The following is a 27,040-nucleotide window of genomic DNA, read 5'->3' as shown; positions in this document are numbered from 1 at the left end:
ACTGGGTGTATCTTACTAATCTTTTACTTATTATTTTAAAATGCTCTTTTTAAAGCATTTCTTATACATAGGACTTGAGTTGAATGGTCCTTTGTGACCATTCATAATGGACCTTAACTTGGTTTCCAAGATGTCTTTGAGCATGTGTGGGCCTGAGTCTTAGATCCACTTATCACCAAGTAGAGAAGGAAGGGCCTTTCTATTGCTCCTAAAACCACATCACTGAGGTATTTGGCTGCTTCTATAACATACTCCATGGTCTTGCTGGTGACCTGAGCTAATAAACTTCAAAAAGGGACTGTCTCCTCTCTCTTCCATGATCATAGTCAGAGATTTACAAAGACATGGCAAATTAGTCTTCAAGAGGCTGTTGGTCCAACTTTGCTACAAGGTTGGCTTTATTCCTCTTGAGGCCTTAACACCAAGTCCCCAAGTTCAACAGCAGGGGCACCAGCCTGTATGGTAACACTTGACTCTTGGAAGACTCCAGAACACAGTCCCAGCCAGAAGCATTGCTGAACACTTCCTGAGTAGATTACTCACCTCTTGGAAGTCCCAGTGCTGTTGATGGATAGCAGGGCCTTCCTTGGTGCAGTTCTGAAGAATCACCTGCTCTTGCCTGACATCAAAGCACAGGTGCTGTGGGCTGCCATAGTGGATCTGCTTCCTGCTGGTGTGCTTCAGGTGCTGTGACAGAGGGGATGGTTGTTAGCATAGCTAGAAGGAGATCTTTTCCAAAGCTAGAGATGAAGGAAGGAGAACTCAGGTCTAGGGGCAATCTTTAGATCCTATTAGGGTCAGCAATACAATCTCTCATAGTCCAAGCTACACATACAATCCTAGACCAGACCCAGCCACTGAAATCGCCATGTGCCACATGCTGTTGTATTCATGATTATACATTTTGGCATGTTTCTCCATTATTCTTTTTATTGCATCATAGGTGAGGCGATAAGGAATACTGTGTATCGTGTGAGTGCACTGCCTGAAGAGCAGATGGGGGACACTCTTGAGGCCCAAGGTTATCTATTTCTGGAGAGATCTAACCTGGCCTGTAACTAATTCTCCTGCTGTCTGTTGCATCTGCTGACTCTCGCTCATGGTCATTTTTTCCTCCCATGTTTTGTAGTGTTGGATTGTGCATATCTTTGCAGAGGGGCTTTAGCTGTATGAAGCCTGTGTAGCCTGGCTAGAGAGTACCTTCTGATAAAACCATTTTCTGTTCCTGCCAGGTACAGCTTGAATGAATTTTTATATTAATTTTGTGGCTGGGAGACAGAGTTGGGTTCATGGGTGTGCAACCTGTGCATTCACGTGGAGCCTCATGCCTAGAAGGGCTTAGTGTTTTTGGTTTAATATACTTAGTTTAATGCTCTATTGTCACTACCTCGACATTTTTAATAATTATTGAATGATGGGCCCCACATTTTCATTTCGTTCTGGGCCTCACGAATCAGGTAGCCATTCCTACTGGAAGATTCCCACACCATACATATATTTGAACCCGAAACCCATATTAGGTGCAGGCCGGTGGTTAAAAACATTTTTTTAAAGTAACTTTCTCTATACAAAGACCCTGTGGAGACAGACAAGCTTCCTTTTCATCTTCCTGTGGGAGTGGGTGGATTTTTCTAGTCAAACTTTTCACAGATGTGTTACTCTTTAAAACTCAAAGTTGGCTTTCTATGATGTCTCGTTTCCAGCTTCTCATCTGTCACAGGCTGAAGTTAGGCTCTCATTAACTACTCCTGCCTGTAACTAATGCCTCTGGATTCCCCTGGCTCCCTCACCTTAGGCAGGATAGTTTGGTCCATGCCCTATGGCTCTATTTTCAGCTGCCTCTTGATTTTTGGGCCCTGGAGATTTCCCTTTGTTACAAATTCAGTTAGTTTTGTGTTTCTTCTTAATTTTTATATGGCATATATAGGTGCTTTTATGAGAAGGGCTTTCGACTTAGCTAGTTCAGGATTTTGCTACATGTAGAAATCCTTGCTAATCTTCTCCTTCCCAATAAGATTCAGAAAACCCACCAACACTAACATTCTGTTTGCATGCAGGAGACGGGATTATTGCCAGCTGCAGAGGAGGAAACCAAGACTTGGAGGGGTTAAGAAGGCTTCTGATATCATACAGTTAGAAAGTGGTGAGCTGTTTCTACCACCTTACACGGCTTCCTCACTTAGCACTTTATCTCTCTGTCCCCCTCCCCTGTGCCAGGTGTGAATGCCTTTCGGTGTGTTCTGGAACACTGGTTAAGGGCCAAGCCAAAAGAGGCCACATGCATCCTGAGCACCTGCTTCCTCACAGGCCCTCCAGATGCAGGCTTTCCCCCAGGGATCCCAGGGTCTTCCACTGGCAAGCCTGGCCTCATGGGTCCTCCCTGCAGGGCTGGAATCCAGACCCTCCAAGACATGTTCTGGCATTTGCCCCCAGGCTCTTGGGGCCTCACCTCACTTGTTGGAGCAATATCTCCAGCAACTTGTACTTTGTTGTTTGTTTTCAATAGAGGCCTTAATGCAAAGATCCCTGTCATAGGCCAAAAGAGATTTGGGGACAGACTAGGCTTTCTAGGTTCATCCAGGTCATGAAAACCCTCAGCCAGCATCACTGAGGCTTCCACCATCTTGGGAGTTGTTTCGTGATGGAAATTTTAAAGAGAAGCTATACCCTAAGATACAAAGAGACCTTCCTGATAACCAAGAGGCCTACAGGATGCTACACCTTCCCCTGACTCAGTAACCTTTTTCTTTCCTCAGACAATAGAGGGCATGAAGTTTACCAATCATTGGGGTACTGAAGGAAGAGACATGGTTCTACCCTTCGACTCTTTCTTTTAGCTTCTGGAAATTATAACCCAGCCAATTATTTGGCTTGGCCCTTAACCAGTGTTCCAGTTTTAGAGCCCCGTGGACCAGAGAGAGCTTCAAGGGATCTATGAACCCTGGAAATTGTTAAAATTTTGTGCAGATGCACTTTTTTCTGGGGAAGAGTCCTTAGAATTCATCACCTTCTTAAAGGAACCATGTGACCTGTGATGGTGTCTGCTAGTCTGACCTCTGAGCTTTCAAGCCCCACCCCTTCACCTTATCCCTTTGCTCCACCTCTGGGCAAGCTCATAAGAAAGCCCTGGGCTTTCTTCATTGGTGTTGGCAGAAAGTTCAAACCAGGTATGCCCAGCCAGAGTTTGGGTACCCTCACCTGGCCCGCCCCCCGACCACATAAGAGCCAAAGCCAGTTGTCTCTTGCTGTCTCAACCCAGTTGCTGGCCTACCTGGGAGCCTGCCCATCTCTCCCCCAGAAAGTCTCATAGCTTGAATAATGATGCTTTCCATTGTTTCATTGCATGTGTGAAGTCATGAGTCTCCATATCTGAACCAAATTTGGGGTCAAGGGTTGATCACGCGTCCCACAGGGCGACCACAAGATATAACCTAAAAAAGGTTAAGAACCATGGGCAGGGAACAAACAAGCCACTAGACTGACCCATCCTTACTAGGCCTACATTTTCACCAGGTGTCACCTGGATTTCTCAGCACTGATTTCAGATTGTCTGTCCCATGGTGAGCTACTGCTATCTGAGAATGGGAACTCTGGCTCAGGGAGCAGCCTCTCCCTGTGGTCAGGGTGCCTGCCGAGCATATTCAGCATCTCTCTTCGACTGCCCTTTGGGCAGCCCCAGCCTTGTTGGGTCCAGATAGGTCCAGCCGCATTGCAGAGTGGGGCTGGGGAAAACTGTGTGATTTGTCTTTATTGCTGCCTCTTGGTTCCTCCCTGAGCAAGTCATCAGAGCACTGTAACCTGGGGAGTGGCCCCACCAGCCCTGGCATCCCAGAAGAGCTTATGTGCTATTCCCCTCTGCTCTGAAGGGGTGTTTGTTCTCTCTGCTTTGCTTCTGACCATGGAGTGAAAGGCTTCACAGACCAAATTGCTCTGTGCATGGGAAATGTTCTGAATGAGGCCAATGCTCTGCAGCTTGGAGCCAATGACTCCATCTGTGTGGGAGCCCTCCTCTGGCAAGTGGAGCAGATGGTCATCTGAGGCCACAAGGCCTGTCTGCTCCCAATCCAGCCCTCCTCTTCCGCTTCACATAGACCACAAAAACGTGCGTGTCCAGAGACACCCACACAGACAAACAGAAGCACACACGCCAGGCTCCTCTGGTGCCCTATTGATTCCCCTTTGTGAACTCTGGCTCTCATAGAGCCACATTAAATTCCTGAAAGCCACACCACATTTGCTTGCGAGGCCTCAGAGTCAGAGAACTGAGACAAGACTGCAGCCATGAGTTGTAGGTTTGAGACTCCACTGCAAGTGGGGAACACTTTCTGGGCTTGCCTTGCCTCCTCAGTGCTTCTGTGTCTACGGTGCCCACTTGCGTGACCCTCCTTCCCATCTCTGGTTCTAGCTGGCCGACGATCTCTGGCTGGTCCAGATGTTTCAAGTAGTGGCCTGGCGGAAATGTGAGTGCCCATATGGTGGTCTTCTCTGACTTTGGATGATAGATTTTTAATTTAAGTAGGGGGATTTTCCATAAACTCTGGATTTCAAACATCTTTCAAAACTTGGGGGTGATCTCATAATATTGGGCCCACTTTCATACAAAAGAGAAAGCATTGCTGAGGCTGGGGAATGGTGCTGCTGTCCTTTCAGATGGGCACATGTTCTGCAGACACTCCTCAGTCTCCACCCAGCTCACTATGCTCTCTTTCTTTCCCTGCCTCACCCTGGGCATATATGACCTTGCAATCCCTGGGCTAGTCACTCTCTGAGCCTCAGTTTCCTCACCCGTTAGACGAATGGCCAGATACTCTCCATTTCCCCCAGGCTTGGATAATTGTATTCTCTGATGATGGTCCATGTCTGTGCTTGTGCCTGAGGGTGGGGTAGGCAGAGCTGGGACGGGTCACTGGAGTAGGGGACACAGGACTACTGAAAGGAGATGCCCTTAAAGGGAAGCGAGGAGCATCCCAGGAAAGACCACCCTTAGGTCTTCCCCGGCTATTGAATGCTGAGAACTCTGACTACCTACCTGTTGCTGCCGGCTGTCGCTGCAAGGAGCTAGCATCATGGCACAGCCCGGGATGTCCCCTTCCGCCTGGCAGTCTGCACAGAGGCCAAGTCCGGTGTTGTGGAGCTGGAAGTGGACACCCATGCAGCTATGAACCCCCCTGTCAACTGTAAAGACACCTGCTGTCCAGTGCCATTCCTGCAGTATAGCTCAAGGTACCAGGTTCAGACCACAGAAATAAGCAAGGTCAAGCTGAAAGCTCTAACTCCCAGGGACAGGAAGCAGGCCACACTTGTCATGATGAAGGGCCCTGAAACAGGCTTTGCAGCAATCCAGTGACCTCCCTCCAGGTAGGCATGAAAGCCTCTGAGGCCCCAGTGAGCTGGGGACAGTGTGGCTAGGATCATGGTCAAACATCTGGACATCCAGTTCCTGTCTTGGGAAGCTGCCCCCACCTTCCTCCTCATCTTCCCTGGGTCATGCCTTGCCTTTCCAGAGAACCTCAGCCTGCACTCAGACGGGTACAGCTCAGGGTAGATGTTGGCCAGAAACCAGTGGAACATCCGACACCCCAGCCTTCTTTGCAGCTGCAGACGTTCTGTGCAATCTGGCTTCTCGGCCTGGGGCAGGAGAAAGACACAGGTAGGGAGACAGGTGAAGGCTGCTGTTCACCACCATTCACATTTGGGGAGGGACAGAGGTGGCTGGGAAGAAGCTGCAGGAATGGGACTCAGACAGGGGACCAAGGCCACAGTTCCCCGGGGCTGCAGACAGGAGGGAAGGTCATGTGTTGGGGGAAGAGGTCTGAAGGGGACAGAATAGGATGGATCCTCCGTATAGAGAGCTGTGGAACCAGTAATGTGGTTGTGAGGTCACTCCTTCCCCACTATCCCTCATTTTTTCAGTTGACAGAGACCATTATATCTGTGCTTTAAGGACTTCTCTGTGAAAGCCAGTGAAACAGTGGGGCTTTGCACCTAGGCAGGTGAGGTGCAGCACTATAATGAGCCTTATGGAGGCAGGAATTGACCCAAAGGCCACTGAGATTAAATAAGCTGGGAAATTGTGGGGTGGGGTGGGGACAAGGAAAGTTTACTCTTCTTCTCCTCTAAGTGCCCATCTCCTCCATTAATGAATCATTCCTTTGGGCTATGCTATCCCCTTTCTTTGAAACTTTCCTTTAGGGATCCCTGGGTGGCGCAGCGGTTTGGTGCCTGCCTTTGGCCCAGGGCGCGATCCTGGAGACCCAGGATTGAATCCCACGTTGGGCTCCCGGTGCATGGAGCCTGCTTCTCCTTCTGCCTATGTCTCTGCCTCTCTCTCTCTCTCTCTCTCTCTCTCTGTGTGTGACTATCATAAATAATAAAATAAAATAATGAAATTTTCCTTTATATACAGTTGTCCTGGGATGGATATCAGGTAAGTCCTTAACACTTTAGTATAAATTTATGTATTTGGCTGTATTGATAAGATGTAAGGAAACCTACGTATACATTTGCTACTAAATCCTGGATATCTTTAGGGAAGACAGAGGTGCTAAGGAGGAGATGGAAAGATCAGAAACAAAAACAAAGAGAGAGGGGTGCCTAGATGGCTCCGTTGTTTAAGCGTCCCACTCTTGATCTCAGCTCAGGTTGTGACTTCAAGCTGAGTTGGGCTCCATGCTGGGTATGGAGCCTACTTAATAAAAGAGAAAGTGGGGTAAGGAGAGAAAAAGAGAGAGGGCTAGAATAAGAAGTCCATGTCCTCTAGGATGGCAACTAGACACTGGGCATTATAACAGGCTGTATGAAGTGAGTTTGGTTTGATTCAGCTTTCTCCCTCTTCTACTCCTCAGACAGCAATGTTGGAGGAGTAAGGTCTGAATCTGCCATACTGAAATGCTCTCGGCATGCTTCTCAAACTGTTATCCAAGGCACCTGGCTCAGAAATGCCCAAGGAACTTGTTAAAATTCAGATTCCTAGGCCCTACACTAGAGACTATGATTCCATAGGCTGGGGCAGCACCCCTGGAATCTGCATTTTAACCCTCTCTCCTGGTGAATATTATCCACAGGAAGTTTGGGAGCAACTTCTCTAAGTCAGGAATGTCTTATTTATTTAGCATATTTACCTAACATTAAACCAAAGAGATCTACTACTTTCCTTTAAGGAAATTAGTATAAATTTTTTGTAGTTTCTTGGCATTCGGAGTGTTCACTTGAGACTTTGCCAGCCATTCTGTAGGGCTGGACTTTGGTCCCAGAGCAGGAACATTCCTTCATGCATATTCCATCACCTTCAGCTTTCTTGGTAATGAAACAAACTGGTACATCTAGCCAGCCCTTGTCTGACCTCAAATGAGGAAGGATGCTGACAATGAACTTGCCCTTCTGTACAACCTTGCCTGAGAGGAAAACAAAACAAAACAAAAAACAAGAGGATGACAACTCTTCCAACAGTGAAACCCCAGCCTTGTCTTTTGAGTGCCCAGAATTTCTGTATCTCAAAATCCATACGAGGATTTTGGGGTTGGGGTAGGAAAGGGGATGGAAGGATAGAAATTGTAGAGCAAAATGAGGCAGTGATATTATTAAAATCTTTTTTTTATAAATTTATTTTTTATTGGTGTTCAATTTGCCAACATATAGAATAACACCCAGTGCTCATCCCGTCAATATTATTAAAATCTTGATACTGATGTAAGCAATAGGACAGTTGCAAAACATGAATTAATAGGAATGTTTAAAGGGGGAAAAAAAGTCTTCTCATTTACCAGTAGGAGGTGCCATTGTCTTTGTGAAAGTCAGATGAACAGATGGGGAGATTTCTGAATCAGAATAGAGCTCGGCCCTGCAGTGTAGGCTGGTGAGGGGCTTTTGGGAGTTGTCCCAAGACCTTTGCGGGTGGTGGAAATCTTACCTCAGGCGTCCCCACACCCTGCATAGCAAACATTAATGGGAACCCACATCTCAAGTTGAATAGTATGTATGTGTCACGCCACAAGAATTGAGGTGAGTGGCAGTTGAAAATGCACTGTTTGTGGACGTTTAATTAAATATTTAAGATTTTAATTTTTCCATGGCTTGTATTAGATCTTTATGTTTATACTTACATTTGTTTCATGTCTTGGATAATTTCATAGCCTTGAGCATTTTGCCCAGGTTGAAAAGGCCCTCTGAGACCTGTTACTGCTAATATTCCCTGCCCAATCTGTCCTCTGCCCCAATGTGTCCTACACCCCATGGATGTCATCCAACAGACATCAGGGGGCTGCAGACCAAGACCAGCTGGGATGCCCTGATGCTTGGGAGAGACGCTGGGGAGAGACAGGCAGCCCTGCCAAGTAGAGGAGCCACTTGAGAGGAACAACTTAAGGGAAACACAAGGTGGAAGCTTTTATTCCCCCACCCCCACCCCAGGCTAGAGTGGGAGGCACTCCCTGGCCCACTCTCCTGCTGGTGGCCCTGTGGCACGTCCAGAAGCCCCCGCCAGGATCTCTCCTTACCTTGCTCAAGGAGAAGGCCTCTGGGCTGTGCCTGTAGAAGGTTTCTTTGAATGAGCCCAGCCAGGTCTCAGCGATGCGAACCTTGTTCCGCACAGTAGCCTCCTGATCAAAGGGGGAGTGGGTTTCCTGATTTCGGTAGATGTGCCCCACTCGAGAGCAGGGCAGGATTTCAACAGAGCCACCACAGAGCCAGACCTGCCAGAAAAGGAAAAAATAAACATCTGAACACCATTCCGAGGACATGGGAAGTGAGGGACCCTGACAGGGGCTGGCAAAATGCACACAATATCAGGAGCAAAAAAATGGTAAAGAGATTAGAATCCTCAGGGTGCCATAGAGTTTCCAGATCTGGGAGTTCTGGGCAGGGGAGTGACAGGGTGGAAAGAATGAGTATATTTGTCCCAGGACAGAACCAGTGGAGTAAGGGGGCCACATCCATGCAACGTGACCTGCCCCCAAAGCACACATGCAACGCTTTTAGAGATGTGGCCATGTGGATTAGCACCCCTGTTCCTCAAAGCTGCTTTCTTGGGGAGCAAGGGGTCCCTAGTTCTCAGAGAATTTCTAAAAACTCATGAAATCTCCTGCTGCAAAGGCACCAGAGCCATTTATGTGAAGATCAAAACAAGTTTTCCTTAAACATAGTCGGTCTCTCCTTCTTTAGGAGGGCTCTCACTGTTCACTAACGCTCCTGCCTCATCCCAAATACCTGGAATTCATTTGATAGGAAGCCTTTCATTTCATACTTGAGGGTAAAGAGGAAAGATGAAAACATTCCTAGCATAGGCAGCATGTAAACTGAAACACACCACACATGGAGTTCCCAAACTGTGTGCCAAGGTACCCCCAGGGTGCCCCAGCAATCTCAAAGGGTCTTGCAGATCCTTTAAATGTTTGGGAGAAACATAGTGACATCTGTTGGATGTTCTGCAAACTACAAGCTTGAGCTAATTCCTGGTTTCAACGTTAGATGGCTGCACTTGATAACATTCATCCTTATTGGGTTAGGTTTTCAGTGGTTGCTGTGATGAAAAAGCAAGTATCGTGTTAAAATCGACATGGAGGGACATCTGGTGGCTCAGTGGTTGGGCGTCTGCCTTCCGCTCAGGGCATAATCCCAGTGTCCTGGGATTACGTCCCAATCAGGCTCCCTGCTCCATGGGAGCCTGCTTCTCCCTCTGCCCATGTCTCTGCCTCTCTCTGTGCGTCTCTCATGAATAAATAAATAAAATCTTTTAAAAATCAGCATGGAATGGGAAATGAGGGTGGCAGTGTCTGATCTGATTCCAAGGTTTGAGAAGCTGTGTGGGGCTCAACGGGTGCTAAATTTTTAGGACAAATACTTATTTTACTTATTTTTTAGAGCTCTAGTAGTTCCCTCTTATCCATGGGGGATATGTTCAAGAACCCCAGTTGATGCCTGAAATCACAGATAGTTCAGGAATCTATATATACTATATTTTTTCTTATACATACACCCATATATGCCCATGATTTAACTTATAAATTAGGCACATTAGGAGATTAACAACCACTAATAAAATAGAATGGTATAATGATAAACTGTAACAAAAAGTTATGTGAATATGGTATTTCTCTCTCAAAATATCTTCTTAGAGCATACCCAGTCTTTTTGTGATGCTGTGAGATGATAAAGTGTCCACATGATGAGATGGAGTGAGGGAAATGATGCAGGCACTGTGATCTAGCATTAGGCTACTACTAACCTGACCATACCTCAGAAGGTGGCTCACCTGTTCTGGGCCATGGTTGACCATGAGCACCAGAAACCGCAGATAAGGGGGGAACCACCGAATTCAATGTGCAGAACTGCTTGGCATTTGTTTTGACCTATGGGTGCTGTGAATAATGGCTGAGATGCTGAGGGTGCCATGCCCAGAGAATGTACAGGAAACTTTGTGCTACGGTATACATGGCTGATACCGTGCCCTTTCCTATGGGCAGGTTTGATAGCTGGGTTCACTAGGGAATATAGGGCATGAGAGAGATGGGAAAGGGAGTTTTGACACACCACATTTCATGACTTTATACTTTGCCTGCAGCCTCAGACCCAACTAGGGGCATTTGCTGGCTGCTTCCAAGCTGGGACCTTACACACGACTCCATAGAACCCACCCGGCTCCTCCCTTGATCCAGGACATACCTTGAGAGATAGTTCGAGGTTTTCGCCACCCTGCAGTGACATGAGAGGGTCATAGGCTCCAGTGTTTTGGAAGTAATGTCTGTCCATGGCCACAACCCCAATGGGCACCACAGGGCTCCTGGGCAGAGAGAAGACAGGAACAATCAGGTTAATATATAAATTACGTAAGTCCAATTATTAGAAAATCAAGACAATTTTTTTTGCACTTCTAAGCTTATGGCTTATCAAACTTCTGTTAGAGTCACACTCCCTTGAACGGACCCTTGGAAGTCCTGTTTGTGCCTAATGTCTTCATTCTGTGTCCCTGTACTAGACACTCAGAGGCCACCAGAATAATTGGTTGGCATTGGGCAGTATATGACTGAGATGGACTGTGGCTAATGGAGATCCACTGCCCAGAGGTGAGCACCACCACCTTTGTCCCAGAGGCTCTTCTTACAATGTGACATTGACATTGCTTCCCCTGAGACGTGGGGTCTATATTTCCTTCCCATGAAGAAAAGACCTGTGATTATGTTGGAAGTGACCCTGGGTGACTTCTAAGGCTTGGTTAGAGAAGAGGATAATGTACTCTGAAACATTATACTAAGTGAAAGAAGCCAGACACAAAAGGTCACATATCATATGATTCCATTTATGTGAAACATCCAGAATGGATCTATCCATAGAGACAGACAGTGGTTGCCAGGTGCTGGGAGGGGCGGGGAGGAGAGGGTAGGAAATACCACTTAATAGGTATGAGATTTTACTGTATTGTGATGGAAATGTTTTAGCACTAGATCCAGGTGGTGGTTGCACAACACATGCACAACATTGCTACTTGTTACAGAACTGTTCATTTTTAAATGGTTTATTTGTGACATGTGAAATTCACCATTCATTTTTTAAAATTATTTTTATTTTTTAAGATTTTATTTATTTATTCATGAGAGACACAGAGAGATTCACAGAGACACAGGCAGAGGGAGAAGCAGCTCCCTGTAAGACCTGATCCCTGGATCCGGGATCCCACCATAAGCCAAAGGCAGAGGCTCAACTGCTGAGCCACTCAGATGCCCCTCACTCATTTTTTTTTAAGGAGCGGGGGATACAGCTTGTTTCACCTGGCTGGCCATCTTGGGATACATAGTCTCAGAACCCAGTGCCATGGGTAGCAAGCCCAACGTGCAGAGATCTCATGGAGGGAGTGGGTGAAGTTCCCATGGAGGTCCCAGCTGATGGTTAGCATCAACCTACAGATATTCAAGGAGCCTCAGGGCTACCTCCTGCCCCACCATCTTGAGCCATTTCCTGCCATCCCAGATACCATGGAGCAGAGACAACCAACCCTGATGCTTCCTTTCATAATTCCTGGCCAGCAGAATCTGTGAGCTTAATAAAACTGTTGTTGTTCTATGCCATTAAGTTTGGGTGGTTTGTTATAGAAAAGAAGATATCTTGAACATCTTCTTAAAGAGAATAATTGCTCAAAACCCAAACATGCTCCAACACTAAAGCAAGCAAGCAACCCACAAAATTTGATGTATTTTGAGAGTTAGGACGTCTTAGCATTCACCTGACTGAATCCTTCCTTTTTAGCAAGAAAATACCTGAGGTCAGGGAAATTCCTGGGGGAGGTAGAGTTAGGTCAACATCTCAGTTCAAGGGATGCCTGGGTGGCTCAGTGGTTGAACATCTGCCTTTGGCTCAGAGTGTGGTCCTGGGGTCCCGGGATCTAGTCCCGCACCGGGTTCCCTGCAGGGAGCCTGCGTCTCCCTTTGCCTGTGTCTCTGCCTCTCTCTCTCTCTCTCTCTCTCTCATGAATAAATAAATAAAACCTTAAAAAAATAATAAAAAGATCCCAGCTCAGGCTCTCTCACTGCCCCACTAAGGGGCGTCAACTGAAGCTACCTGAAAGAATTTAAGCTGGACTCCATTCACATTAAGAATGTAACAATGAAAACACCAAGGGTTGAGTGCCTGGCATTCTCTCCATGCTTTTCATGTAGTGATTCTTTCAATCTTCACAACAGCCCTGTTATCCTCAATTCACTGATGAGGAAACTGAGGAACAGATTAAGTAACTTGCTAGGAAACGATGAGACTAGGATTAGATCCTAAGCAGTTTGGCTGCCGAGTCCTTCCTGAGGAAGCAAAGGAGAAGCAGGCTGTGTGATAGAGCCTCACCTGATGGGGCTGATGGGGGACTGGAGGACCTTCCTTTCTCGCTCCGGCAAAGGCTCCCAGTGGAAATCCAGCTTCCAGTCCAACACCCCGCGCTGCAGGTCCTTGGAGGGGTAATATTGGAAAGTCTTCCAGTCGATCACATCTATGACTGGAGACACCACCCGGCTCCTGGAAAGAATTGTGGAATCAAATAAGAGATACAAACCATTCACTTGCTGGGGGATAGAAACATAATCTACACCCGTGTTGCCTAATACGGCAGCCAGTAGCCACATGTGGCTAGAGGGCACCTAAAATGTGGTCTGTTTGGTTTTTTGTTTTTGTTTTTTTTTTTTTTGAATTGAAATGTGGTGTAAGTATAAAAAACACACTGGATTTAGAACACTCAATACAAAAAAAGAGTAGAGATCTCAGTAATTTTACACTGATTACATGCTGAAATGATAACATTTTGGATTTAGTGGGTTTACTAAAATATGTTATTAAAATTGATTGCATCTGTTTCTTTTTGTTTTATAATGTGACTATTAGAAAAGTTTAAATTATATACATGGCTTGTTGTATTTCTATTAGACAGCACTGTTCTAGAAAACATGTTTTTCCCTAAGCAGCTAGGGGCCCATTTCATTAAAGAGCATGCCTGCCTCTTTCTCTTTTGAAAAACTTCTGTTGACAGCACCCAAAGACAGGAAAGCGGGTTCTAGGCTCAGCTCTGGAGTATGTCTCTGGGCCTCAGTTTCCTCATTTGTAAAATGTAAAATGAGGGAGGCAGAGATTGAACCACTTCCCATAAACACCTTTCTCAGCTGAAACATTCTAGGACTGTGACTCTTGACTTCTTTTGGGGCCTTTAATCCCTTTGAGAATCAGGGGAAACCTATGGGCTTGTCTTCAGAAAAATAATCATATGCATATATCCAAAATACTATGCACAGTTTCAGAGGGTTCATGGGCCCCTGCTCTAGGATCTGGTTTTTATTCTTCTCTATATCATACAAGTTGATTGGCTTTAAGACTCAGGACTGCCAAGTTCCAGAAGTGTCCCTGGTGTTGAGCATGCAGTGTCTATAAGCAAACCAAAGTCCTGAGTCTAGGCTTATCTGCTTGCTCATTTACTGATGCTATTGGTGGTTGTATCTTATCCCTTTGTTGTTGTTGTTGCTGTTGTTGTTGTTGTTTATTTTGTTTTGCTCACACATCCTCAGAGAGGATGATGTGGAAAATGGTACAGGCCAGAAACTTTACTTTTAAATAAACAGGTAATCACTCAGGTGTACAGGAGCTAATCTCCACCTAGCCAATATCTCGTTCACATTTTTTTCTGGCCTGTCATGACTATTATTTCTAAAATCTATCCCATGGGCCCCTGGGTGGCTCAGTTGGTTAAGCCTCCAACTCTTGATTGAGATCAAGAGAGGTCATGAGATCAAGCCATGCATTGGATAAAATAAAATAATTTAAAATCTATGCCATTACATGGATCAGGCTTGAACTTCGGGGATACTGGAAGATGCCACTCTAAGAAAAAAGAGAATCCTGGCAGAGAGATACCAGCCATACTGTGTTTACACTTCTATCAATTTCCATCTCTGATCCTTCCACCTCAGACACAGCGAGGCTGGAGTAGCCCAGGCTACCTGGAGAGGGCCAGGCTGGTCCTAGGACTCAATTATCTGTCCCTAAGTGACTGACATTGGCATGAGGAGTCATGGGGTTTATACTTAGAACAAGGATCCCAATATGATTTTCTTGCCCTTTTCACATTGTGCCCTTTAGAAGGTAAGGGAAACTTAATCCCTTTGGGTCCCCACTACTTCTGGCATCCTGAATTGACCTAAGAAAACTGAGAAGCAGGATCAAGGAAGAAAGGAGGACACCCAGCCCCCCCTCCCAAGTCCCCACTTACTGTGGAGTGAACTGAACAGATGGGATGGATTTGGCTACTGGCAAAGCATTTTGTGGAATTTCAGAATCAAGAGCCAGGGAAGCCGTGCAGCAGAATCCTGAAGAATCCCATCAAATTTGTGCCATCTTAGTAATCAGGACAAGAAAGGAAATAACATCTGAGCATCCACACACCTAGCTTGTCCTAGACCTTTGAGCTGTGTCTTTCCTGACAAAGGTGTACATTACTTTTGACCAGAAAAATGGCAACTCTAGAATTTATCAAATGTTTCTTTTTGCTCTGTCTCGCCGGAACCTCAGAGTCCTATGCGAAACTCACTGTTAAAAACTATATTACTCCAAATATCCAGTGCTATCTTTTCCTGTCTGAGATCTCCGTTTCCTTCTATTTTAACCAGACACCTAAGTGATGAATCACGAGACACTCTGAGTGCCTTTTGGATAGAGATGAAGAGGATAGCAGCTGCTTAACCACGGCTGAATTAGGGAGTAACTTTAGTCTAGTGACTCAAAAATGGTGATTTAAAAAACCCAAACAGTATTATATTTAGCTTTGGGTTTCGTACCTACAGATGTGTCTGGTGTTCTTGGAATACACTTAAAGCAAAATGGCAATGCTGCCCTGTTTGACTTGGAAGGAGCTAGAAGTGTCTGCTTACACCATCATTCTCTCTTTCAAATTGAGTTTTAACTCTCAGGCAAGTACAAGGTTGATTTTCTCTTAAGCCCTTCTAAGCTTCAAGGGGTCAGGCACTTGGGTTTCAAAAAACAAACAGAGGTAAGTTGAGCTGTCAACCAAGACTGGTTGACTGCAAAACGTGAGGTCAACTAATAAACTACTGCCCAAGTATTCAAAAGCCAACTGTGGCTTCAACCTTACCAACCAAACCTAGGTTACTTACAAGCCCTAGCTTATCTCATCCCTTCTAATTACTTCTGCACCTCCAAGTTCCTCTGGGCCTGTGGTCTCTAAAGTCATTTTGGGAGTTCACTCAAGTTCTTGGTGCTGTGGAAAGTATCTTATATCGAGAAGCAAAAGGCTCTGGGTTCTCTCATCCCAGAGCTCTTGCTTCTCAAGTGTGACCTCAGGACTCGTGTCAGCTGTTGCAGTACTGTATCATGCTGGGGCCTATGTGGTAGGGTGAGGGCTGGAGAGTTTCCCTGGGGCATGAGACCAAAAGAAGGCTGCTCGCTGCTTCCCTTGTGGGCTGGAAGTATCTTGGTCCCCCAGCTGCTCCTCACTACACACACACATACACACACTCTCTCACATACTCATATTCTCTTACACACACACACATACACTTACTCTCTCACACACTCATACTTTCACACACATATACACACTCATACTCTTTCATACTTTCGCACGTACACACTCATACTCTCACAAACACACACTCTCTCACACACACACATACTCACACTTTCACATAGGATTTCCATCATTTAACCCTTTGTAGGGCAGAGAGCGATGGGAGGTGGTCTGTTCCCTGTCCTTCTTTGCTTCTCCCCATTGAGCAGGCTCAGCCCTATAACCCATTATATAGGAGGAAAGTAACAGCAAATCCATATTTATAAGTAGATGGCTTATGTGTCTCTAAAATAGAGGCCCAGACCAAATTCAAATGGAAAACAGCTTGGACAGCCTCTGGAGCCAGAGGAGTCACCCCTCAGGAGTTGTTGTCTTTCAGCACTTCACTAAGGGACTGCCCCTTCTCCATTGGAAACTTTCATTTTTCTAGGGCCGTGACTCTCATTCCATGGCTTGGATATTAGAGCTCATGTATAGCACAAGGCAGTTGACAGGTGGCACCTGGAATAACAGCTACCCTTGATCTTCATCTTTGTTACTTTACATGGAAACCAACTACCAATCAGCACCTCTAACACTGCTCTAAAAACTGCTCTTTGAGCAACTCTGTCTGGGGCTGCTATGTACAGTTATGTGGGTTGTGCACTGCCCAAACTTAGAGAATGCCTCAAATATCATAGACATTGTAAATTTGCATAATTCTAAAATTTCTGGCAGTTAGCATTAAAGTAGCTTGTTCTAAAAAAATGAATGTATTATGACACATGTTCTGAGAAATGAGAGTAAAGGGTAATGAAGAAGGGATTCCTTTTACCAATCCATACAAAGTTGCCATATGGCTCTCTATAGACCTGTTCTGTGGGTAGGGGCAGGGAACCAGGGCTAGGAACTAGGCCTGGAACCCTCTGAATAGGATGTTGAGGAAGTTATGACTCTTTGACATAATTGATTTGTGGCTTATTACCTGTTACTCATCATCTCATTCCACCTTTTTAATGAAAATTCTTAAAGACCTTTGTCTATCATCTGCACAATAGGTCCTCACCTGGTGACAGAAGTCTCTTGCCATGAGCATCAGGGGCAGCTGGGGCCCCTTTTCTCTCCTGAAGAGTAGCAGCTATTAGAAGCTGTGCCCAGTGGCTTCTACGGCTTTGCTTTACATGAGGTGAGCTGCCATGGGAGGCTGGAGGAAACGCTTGAGCAAAATTGCTGTAGGACTAAGCAAACCTTAATAGGGGGCACTCCCCCGCCAGCCACAGCTTTCAGAGCATCACTGTGTGTAATGGAAAGGGATGAGAACTCAGACCCAAGAGAACTGACTTTTCTTTCAGACCCTCACCTGCAAAGGCCTGTAAGCTGAACATTAGGTCCCAAAGAAAACAGGGTACACAGGAAGCTATGAATGAGGCATGGGATGACAAAAAGATAGTTAAACCATAGGAGAGAGGGGACCTGAAGAGGAAGCCAAACCAGAATGGGTCTAAGACCAGAGGCCATGTGTGTGCACGTATGTGTGTGTGTGTGTGTGTGAGAGAGAGAGAGAGAGAGAGAGAAACAGAGGGGGAGGGAGGGAGAGAGGAAGAATGAAAGGGAAGGAGAGGGAGAGGGGAGACATTTGATAAAGAGAGGAAGGGAAGGGCCCAGGAAATGAAAATTTCACAGACCCACCTCTTAACTGTGGAAGGTTTCTCAGGGAGCCCCATTTTATTTATAGCTGAGGACACTGAGGTATTGCCAAGTCTTCCTCTCTCAGCCTAGAGTGAGAAATCTCCAGATCTGCGAAAATGGCACCAATGTGAGAAGCAGACATGAAGGCCTCATTCTAATCAATGTTTTAACACATGTCTCACAACCAGGGTGGGGAGGGGGATGAGTAAATATCACTCCCTCATCAGCTCCTCCAATTCTTAAAATAATTCTTAGACAACAAAAAGAGCAGGAGACCGAGCATTAGAACACCTGACTCAGCTGTAAAGTCTCTGTGTGCCCCCACAGATCATTTCACCCCGTGGAGCCCCACTAACTCTGTGAAACCAAAGCAGAAGTACTTGCCTGAGGCATCTCACAGGCGGGGGTCATTGAAGAATTATATGAAAACAGTCTACAACAGTCATACATACATAAGGCTTAATGATATCAATTCTTGAGTTCCTAAACATCTGCATTAAAGAAACATAGAAAATAGCCTAGTTATTGAGTGGCTGAGTGACCCTGAGGGGTCTCCTTGCCCTCTCTGGAACTCAGTTTTTTTTCAGGAGTGAAATCATGAGATAGGACTAGGTGATCTTACAGGTCCCTCCGAAAGCCATCTGTCTATGACACAGGGATGGGAATTAGATGGGGAATAGGCGGGATCAACTTTAGCTCCCACGCCACAGTCATTGTGACTTTGAAGACGGAATCCAAGATGGCAGTTTGTAGGGTTTGCATGTTTGCTTGTCCCAGTCCTGGTGCTGGATTTATACATGTCTCCTTCTCTTCTGAGATAATAGCCAGGAGTGGACAGTAATCTGTGTCACAGTACTGGGCAAAACTAATCCTTGATTTCATTTGAGCTCCGATTGTTCTTTACTAAAAAGGAATTGCTGGACTGTTAACAATTTACGTTGTATTGCTTGCAACCTCCTCTATCTAGGGGATAATGCTAATTCTACCAGCATATTCTTCTATCTCCTCATCCAGAAATGTCTTTCCTATATGTTGTCACTCCCAACATCAAAGGAGACAGTGAATGTTTACCGTGGGGAGGAGTATAAGAATAGGAGTCATAAGGCTTGGTTCTGGCATCAGCCTTATCTGGATGGGCATCATCAGAAGTGATAGTTTGTTGAGTTCCTACCGTGTCATACGCCTCTGCAAACCCCAAGGGTATGCCTGAGGGGGTCCCAGGTGGGCTAGCCACCAGGTTTTGCTTTTCCTTTGTGGGATATTCAGATTGAGGAAAATGGTCGACAGGACACGTTTAGGAACTGTATGAGGAGAACAAAGAAGTGGGGAGCAAATGACAGCAGGATAGGGGAAGAAGAACAGAGAAATGGTCAAAGAAAAATTTTGAATGTTTGACTAAGGGGTGTGTAATGCAGTTCTCTATGATCTCACATTCCTGAGACATTGGTTATAACATTAGAGACCCCTCATCCAGAAAACCAATGCTGGTTTTTGATGGAAGTTTAGCAATCACAGAGTCTAGTGCTTTCTGTTTAAGGGTAAGTACCTATGAGCAAAATACAAAGACTTTTTCTCAGGTTATATTACAATCTTGATTAAAATTGCTGACTTAAGGGGCACCTGGGTGGCTCAGTGGTTGAGCGTCTACCTTTGGCTCAGGGCATGATCTCGGGGTCCTGGGATGGAGTCCCGCATCAGGCTTCCTGCAGGGAGTCTACTTCTCCCTCTGCCTATGTCTCTGCCTCTCTCTGTGTCTCTTATGGATAAATAAATAAAATCTTTTTAAACAAATTGCTGACTTAGGCACTAAAGAGAGTGATAACTATAGAAAAATGTTACCCTATCCAGGAGTATTTGCAACTTAATAGAAGCTGTCCTCCAAGACCCAGTGTTTTGTTTTGTTTGTTTTGTCTTTGTTTTGTTTTTGTTTGTTTGTTTTTTAATCTAGAGAACAAGGCAGATGGACTGGAGGACCTCTAACTTCCTTCCAACATTACCTCTCTATGCTTTAGAAAAGGCTCAACTTCAAACATCTGAAAAAAAACAACAAAGAAACATGTTGGTCTCTAATGGTAGAGACTTGGGGCCTTTTTCAATGGTGTATAGATGTTCTGTGAGTGGCTGAGGCTGTAAACTATTTCTTCCAGTCCCACCTCTGCTCCCCAGACCCCAGGGGCAAAGTTACCTGTCACCAGCTATTCTGCTGAGGAGGGGCTCCAGCCAGCCTGGGTGGCACTCACAGTGGGAATCCATGAAGACCAGCACATCCCCGGTGGCCCTGGTGGCCCCCAACATCCGGGCCCTGATGGCACCCAGCCTTTTGTTGCTCCTGAGCAACTTCACCCCCTCCAGCCTGGCCACGTATTCGCTGAGAGAAGACTTGAGTTGTCCTAGAATCAACAGAGTTGTGGTCACTGGGGACACAGATGCCATAGCCAATGACTGTGATGCCATCCCTAGGATTCTTGTCATCAATTCTCTCTTGGGAGCTGTAGTGAGCATAAGGGTCCTAAGACTCTGATATATTACAATGTAGTTGTTGCTAAGATGTCAGTTGCTTCAGTAATTTGGGGTGGTCGGTATTCCCTCCAGTAAAAACCAGGAGAGATGGTGTGATCAAACCAGGAGAGGAGAGAAATGGCCTGCTTTCTCTAACTGCAGCAGTGGGGTTATGCAGATACTGTTGGTGCCCTACTCAAATGCCCCATAGTTCCTTTTACTGGTTTGATTTGGTTTGCAGGTACCCAGCAGCTATTGGTTTGCTGCTAACTAGTCTGCACCCTTCTCTGGAAACATTCCTTTGGGTATAAAACTGCCTCTTCTGTGAATGCCAGAGAGTTATGCAGAATGCCACCTCTGGCCCCAGGTGCCCAGGGTCAATGACCAACCTAGTGCAGGGTTACCAAAGCCCACTCCTTTGCTTCAAGGGAGGACAGATTCTGAGATGCAGTTTGCACTACCGAGCTCTCTGTGGGATCAGGGTGTGGCTAGACTTCATATGAAACCCCATCCTGGCTCAGTTCCTTCCTCTGCCTCTTCTCCTTCCTCTACTCTCCTACAGGGCTCCCCTGACAGAACACCCCCCTAAAAATCACAAGCACATGAATCCCATCTCAGGCTCCACTTCTAAGAAATCTGACTTAAGACAGCGGTCAAGGAGGTCAAATCCAGGGATCCATTAAATGTGGCCACTCGTAGGTCATTGGTAGGACTGGCCAAAGTGGTCTCATTGCAGTGGTAGGGATGGATGGGCAATGCAGTGGGTCAAAAAGAAAGTGGGACATGAAAAACCAAGACAAGAGTCTAGACATTCTTTTAGGAACAATGATTCTATAGGAGATAAAGGAAGAGAGAGGCTTTTTTATTAGGTTTTATGTTTAAGGTAAGAAAAGTTGTGTGTGCATGCACACACACACACACACACACACACACACACACGAATACACCAAGATGACCAAGTCAGTCAAGACAGAAAGCATTCAGAAAGAAGTAGTGTCCTCCCTCCATGAAGTCTTGGAAATGGGGTCCTCCTCATCCTCTGAATTAAGAGCTTCTCAAGGGCAGGGATTATACCTCATGCATTTCCGCTGCTCTGATCCCTAGTGCAGGGCTGGCCCATGGTAGGCACTTAGTACATGCGTGTTGAACAGAACTATGCCAAAGAGCAAGAATGTCTCTAGTTCCCCAGCCCAGAGGTAATCTTGACAGGGACATGTGTAGTAGCCTTGCTACTTTGGTGGCTGGGTCTCCAAGATGCTGGGGAAGGCTCAGGCAGCCTGACCTGAAGACCGCACCAGACTCCCTGGAGAGCTGCCTTCTGAGCAGTATATGGCTCCCCAGGAAGACTTTTCTGCAGAAGAAACTGTCCTGAGCCGTGGACATAAGGATTCCCAGTCATTGGCTGTTGAATTTCTTGGTGATAAAGTATTGTACCAATTTATTACTTTATAATTATTTTTCTGGCAAGCTTGTTAGTTCCAAGTCCATTCCCTAGAGAAGGGCCTCTGTTAGCAAAGCTATTAAAATTTCTGAACTTGATTGTGTGAGAACCAGCCCCTCAGTGGCTCCACTGTACTGAGCACAGCTAGTTGTTTTATCCAACATTCATTCTCCCCTTCTACCTTACTAACTGAAACTTGATTTTGCTCAGGACAGCTAAAAACAGTAATCTACCAAGACCCCATTGCTGTTAGTAATAGCCTTTTAATCTAACTCTGGTGGAAATATATTAGGTAAAAACATTCTGGAAAAACTATTGTTTTACTAATTTTTTCTAAAAGGACAAACTTGGCTGACCTCTGCCTATCTGCATTTCACTCTTTCCTGCTTGGAAGGTGATGTAATGTCCAGAGGTAGAGTGCCCTCATTGGATTATGAGGCCAAAAACCACACTCCAAGTAGGGCTAAGTGGAAGCAGAAGATGCTGAGGACTGGACACCTGGGTGGCTCAGTCGGTTAAGCATCTGTCTTTGGCTCAAGTCATAATCTCAGGGTCCTGGGATTGAGCGTCAAGTTGAGCTTCCCATTCAGCGTTGAGTCTGCTTCTCTCTCTCCCTCTCCCTCTCCCCCTCCTCTCTGCTCTTGCTTTCTCTCTCTGCCAAATAAATACATAAAATCTTTTTAAAAAACAGAGTGAGAGTATTAAAAAAAAAAGAATATCCTGAGAATATTGGAGGTCCCCACTGCCCTAGGACACTTCCACCAGCCAACCCAGACCAGCCCAGGAATTGCTCATCCATTTTGCCTAATGGCCAACAGCCATATGGCCTAGACAGCCATATGTACCTCAGTGGCCTCACACATTTCCAGAGCCTCTGGCTAGTTTGACCTGCTGCCATGCGCCAGCTGGACAAATTCTCAACATGAGGACCTTTGGAAGAACCAACAGAGGTATGTGGCCACTTGATCCTGTTTTCTGTCATTCCCCCTAGAAAGGTGCTTTTTTTGATCTCAGCAAATGTTCAGTTGCCCTTGGAGCAGTCTGTTCTCCCCACAGGACCAGAGGGGGTCTCCACAGGCCATTTGGTTGAGCCAAAAACATAGACCTGGGGCCCCAGCCAAAGAAGAGCAGTGGTTCTCAAAGTGTCATCCATGGATCAGCAGTATCCGCATCAGCTGAGATCTTGTTAGAGTGCAAATTTGTGGACTCAGTGCCAGATCAGGAAACTCTGGGGAAGGGCCTAGCAATCAGTGTTTTAATAAGCCTGACAGGTGATTCTGATGTATATTCAAGTTTGAGAACCACAGACCTTCTTTTGTCTCCACCTTCTTTTAGCAACTCAGCCATGCAACGGGCTGGTCCCTAGTAGTGAATCTCTTGTCAGTGGAAAACATCTGAGCAGATTCTGCAAGTCTGGACTCTGGGCCTGACTCTGCTGCCCTTGGCATGACTCAGCCCTGGTCAATTCTCTTCTGTAGGCCTCAGTTTCCTTGTCTGGAAAATGAGTAAATCAGGCTAAACAGGAATTATTTAGTGACTAACACACATCAAGTGCTTCACCCAGTGTCCAGGAGGCAGTGAGCGCTTAGGAATGGCTACCCTGCCGTGATACATGAGTGTCTTGAGGAGAAGCACATTGGACTGCATGGAGGTTGGGATTGGGAGAGATAACCCTGGGATCAGGCTGGAGTGGCCCCCTTGAGATCCTTGCCAGGACTACCTTGCCTTGCCTGGCTGCTTTGCCTTCAATGTCTTCTCCCCCCACTTCCTTACTCATTGTCTCAGGGCTCTTCATTGATGAGTTACCTGTACCTGAATCCTCATCTGGAGGGAACCTTGACGATACAGGCTCCAAACCCCACACTGCATGGGAGCCCCACCCCCCACCAACCCAGGGTCTAGGCCCACCCGAGGAGCCGGGAGGAGCCCATAGCCACCTTGCTGGCTGAGGTCGTCCACCAAGATGATCTCCTTCAGAAAGGCCCTGGGGACCGTGTCAAGGATGCTGTGCACCGTCCTCAGGAGGGTGGACCAGGCCTCGTCGTGGAAACAGAGGATGATGCTGGCTGTGGGCAGGCTGTCCCAGGGGGGCTGCTGCAGACACCTGCAGGGAAGAGAACCAGGGAGCCATGGGAAGAGAAGACTACAGGAGCATTGGACATCCTCTAACTCACTCCGTAAGCCCTGGCTGAGGCTGCTTTAGTCAGATGGCTCTCCCCCAGTTCAGTAGCTCCCTGGGTTTGCTTGAAATTTCCATGTAAAGAGAACCCATCACACCCTCACAATAGTGCTGTCCACTGTCTTCCAATCCTCAAATCCCTAGAGCAATGTTTTATCCATGCCTCACTCATAACATTTGAGAGGTGTGGCCACCATTCCCAGCCAACAACCATTCTAACCTGTAAAATGGGAATGAATGACATTATCAACCTCGTAGAGCTATCCTAAGGCTTAAACAGGATAAAGTACACAGTAAGTGTCCCATGAACACACATTGTCATTTATTTAAGGGCAAGAACACTATTTTCTTTATTTTTGTATCCATATAATCTAGCATAGCACCTGGTACATAATAAACATTAAGTATTATTGTTCTTGAAGAAAGGCAAGGATTGAACATTTGTGAGTGCCAGTAATATGCCACATACTATGCTAAGGCCCTTTACACATATTACTGCTTGTTTACACTAAAATAAGTCTTTGGCCCTTACCTCATTTTGTGGATAAGGAAACTGAGGCTCCGAGAGTGGGCAAGACTTATCAAAGCTCACACTATCAGTAAGTGGCAGAGCTTTAAACTACCCTGGCCTTTCCCCTCTGCTGGTTTGTGAGTGGATAGGTGGGAGTGTGAGGTACCACCTCTGCCCTAAGCCTGCCTGGGTTCCCTCCTTCCTTTGCAGATGAATAGGATGCTCTGTATTTGCTTTGCATTTCATCTGCTGAGAGTTCTGAGTGAGACCACAGTGGAATAAATTAGAACAACAGTATGCATGGAGCAGTGTGTAGTTCACAATTGTTCACAAAAGGTGCTTTTTTCTAGGTAGCTTTTAAATGTCCCTCCCTGAGGAGTATTTGCATTGAGTAGGGGTTGTCCTAAGGACCTCCAGCTTCCAACACCTAAAGGCAATTTGTGATGGTTGACCTGCTTGCAGACAGACAACCAGATTAAGGCTGGCCCAGCCTGAGGGAAATGCCGTGCTGTTCCCTCTGCCTGCTACAGTTCTAACCAAGGCTGAAACTCTCAATGTGCAGGACACCTGCATGTAATTCCAGGCAAAAATCCTATGCTGGGGGCTGGTGGGGACTGATATTAGGTAAGTACTTTAAGGTAATGACAAAATAGAAATCCTAGATTAAAAAAAAACCCAAATGTAAGAATATCTCATAACCAGCTGTCAATTATTTTATTAGTTTATATATTTATGCATTATTTCTTTCCCTAAAGGATTTGAGGTCACTCACAAGGAATATGTACAATAAAATAATGATAATATAAAGTAAGGATGAAAAGTCAGGAGGAGGGAAATAGAAGTAAGAATAGAAGGCAAGGGGCACCTGGATGTCTTCAGTCAGTTAAACATCTGACTTTTTATTTTTATTTATTTATGATAGTCACACAGAGAGAGAGAGGCAGAGACATAGGCAAAGGGAGAAGCAGGCTCCATGCACCGGGAGCCCAACGTGGGATTCAATCCTGGGTCCCCAGGATTGCACTCTGGGCCAAAGGCAGGCACTAAACCGCTGTGCCACCCAGGGATCCCTAAACATCTGACTCTTGATTTCTGCTCAGATCATGACCTCAGGGTCGTGAGAATGAGTCCTACAACAGGCTTTGTGCTGAGCGGGGCGTCTGCTTGAGATTTTCTCTTTCTCCCTCTGCCCCTTTCCCACACACTGCTCTCTCTCTATCTCAAATACATAAATAAATCTTTAAAAAAAAAGAATAGAAAGTCAACATTTGGAGAAAGAAGATAAATATATAGGCCATAAGGGCCTTGGAGTTTCCAGAAACTTTCTTCCAGAAAGAATTTTAAATTTGAGCTTCCTAGTAGCCAAAGGAAAATAGAAGTTTATTCTGCAGCAGAATTGTCACCATCAGAGAAGCTATATGCCAAATCTTTTTTAGAGAAAGTGATTCTCTTTCTTTTTTTTTAAAGATTTTATTTATTTATTCATGAGAGACACACAGAGAGAGAAAGAGAAAGAGAAAGAGAGGCAGAGACACAGGTAGAGGGAGAAGCAGGCTCCATGCACTGGGAGCCCGACGTGGGATTCGATTCCGGGTCTCCAGGATCACACGCTGGGCTGAAGGTGGCGCTAAACTACTGAGCCACCAGGGCCGCCCAGTGATTCTCTTTCTAGTACTTTTTTTTTTTACAGTTTATAATTTTTATTTTGAAATAGTTTAAGAATTGTAAGTAGTTGCAAAAACAGTACAGAGAGTTCCTGTGTTATCTTCACCCAGCTTTGCCCAGTGGTGATAGATTACATAACCTTCCACCATGAGCAGAATCAGGAATTTGTCGCAGTTCAAATAGTATGAGCTCAAATAGACTTTGTTTGAACTCCAGAAGCTTTTACATCTAGCTCTAGTTTTTAAGAGAAATTCCTATGAGCTTTGGAAAGAAGTCCCCAACTGGGTGACAGTGTCCTTAGAAGCATCCCTATGACAAACAAAATAATGAATTTTTTAAAAAGGTTTTATTTATTGTTTATTTGAAAGATAGAGAGTGAGTGAGAGAGAGAGAGTACAAGCAGAGTAAAGGGCAGAGGGAGAAGGAGGTTCACCACTAAGCAGGGAGCCAGATGTGGGGGCTTGATTCCTTGACTCCGGGGACCATGACCTGAGCCAAAGGCAGACGCTTAACCAACAGAGCCACTCAGGTGCCCTTGAAATAATGAATTTTATGTGCACATTCACAGGCTGCTTTCAGAGTTGTTTTTACATCACAAGTTCAAAATGGACCCCCCCCCACCCCGCCCCGTAAGGTTTTTGGGAGATTAATTGAGTCCCTGGTATGTGCTGTTGGCTCTGCTGAGTGACCCCGGCAGCCCCTCCCTGCAGTCACCTTCTTCTCCCCTCCATGCCCTCGTGAAGCCTCTCTCCTCCACCCCACCTGACTTTAAGAATGTCCACTCTGCACTCAGAATTGCTCTAGATCTGCTCACAAACAGGTTCAAAATTTCCTTCGTGTCCTCTCTATTTCCTTTGTGGTTGGGAGTGGAGGAAAATCCAGAGGTCTAGGACCGGGGCCTCTGGTGGCTGTGAAAAGAAATCATGCCTCGGTGAATTCAGTGGGTGCAAATCAAACCGAAAACATTACTAAGGCAATGGCTTGGGGGCTGGCTGTTTTCCAGCTCAGATAGGAGAGATGCTTAGGGACAGA

The 27,040-nt window shown here is 45.8% G+C and overlaps 1 protein-coding gene across 2 annotated transcripts in view; it reads right to left on the bottom strand.

Annotated features, from left to right (window-relative positions):
* Positions 1-27,040, bottom strand: part of GALNT15 (polypeptide N-acetylgalactosaminyltransferase 15) — a 48,388-nt gene that overhangs the window by 4,034 nt on the left and 17,314 nt on the right. Inside the window, exons 2-10 of one of the 2 annotated variants that reach the window (XR_013361290.1) lie at positions 23,591-23,757; positions 19,899-20,103; positions 12,826-12,993; positions 10,660-10,777; positions 8,496-8,690; positions 5,497-5,628; positions 5,030-5,134; positions 3,272-3,431; positions 551-687 (exon numbers count right to left, since the gene is read on the bottom strand). Coding sequence is in view for 1 of the 2 variants with exons in the window: in XM_077865287.1 (XP_077721413.1) it covers positions 544-687; positions 5,030-5,134; positions 5,497-5,628; positions 8,496-8,690; positions 10,660-10,777; positions 12,826-12,993; positions 19,899-20,103; positions 23,591-23,757 (1,234 nt within the window). In the remaining variant the exon portion in view is untranslated. Of the gene's footprint in view, positions 1-543; positions 688-3,271; positions 3,432-5,029; positions 5,135-5,496; positions 5,629-8,495; positions 8,691-10,659; positions 10,778-12,825; positions 12,994-19,898; positions 20,104-23,590; positions 23,758-27,040 lie in introns of those variants that run through there. The other variant, XM_077865287.1, reaches the window with a different exon arrangement.

The sequence above is a fragment of the Canis aureus genome, chromosome 22 (genome assembly GCF_053574225.1).
Source record: "Canis aureus isolate CA01 chromosome 22, VMU_Caureus_v.1.0, whole genome shotgun sequence".
In the NCBI taxonomy this organism is placed as follows: Eukaryota; Metazoa; Chordata; class Mammalia; order Carnivora; family Canidae; genus Canis; species Canis aureus.
The sequence above is the reverse complement of the archived record's forward strand: the minus strand, read 5'-3'. Positions and strand labels throughout refer to the sequence as shown.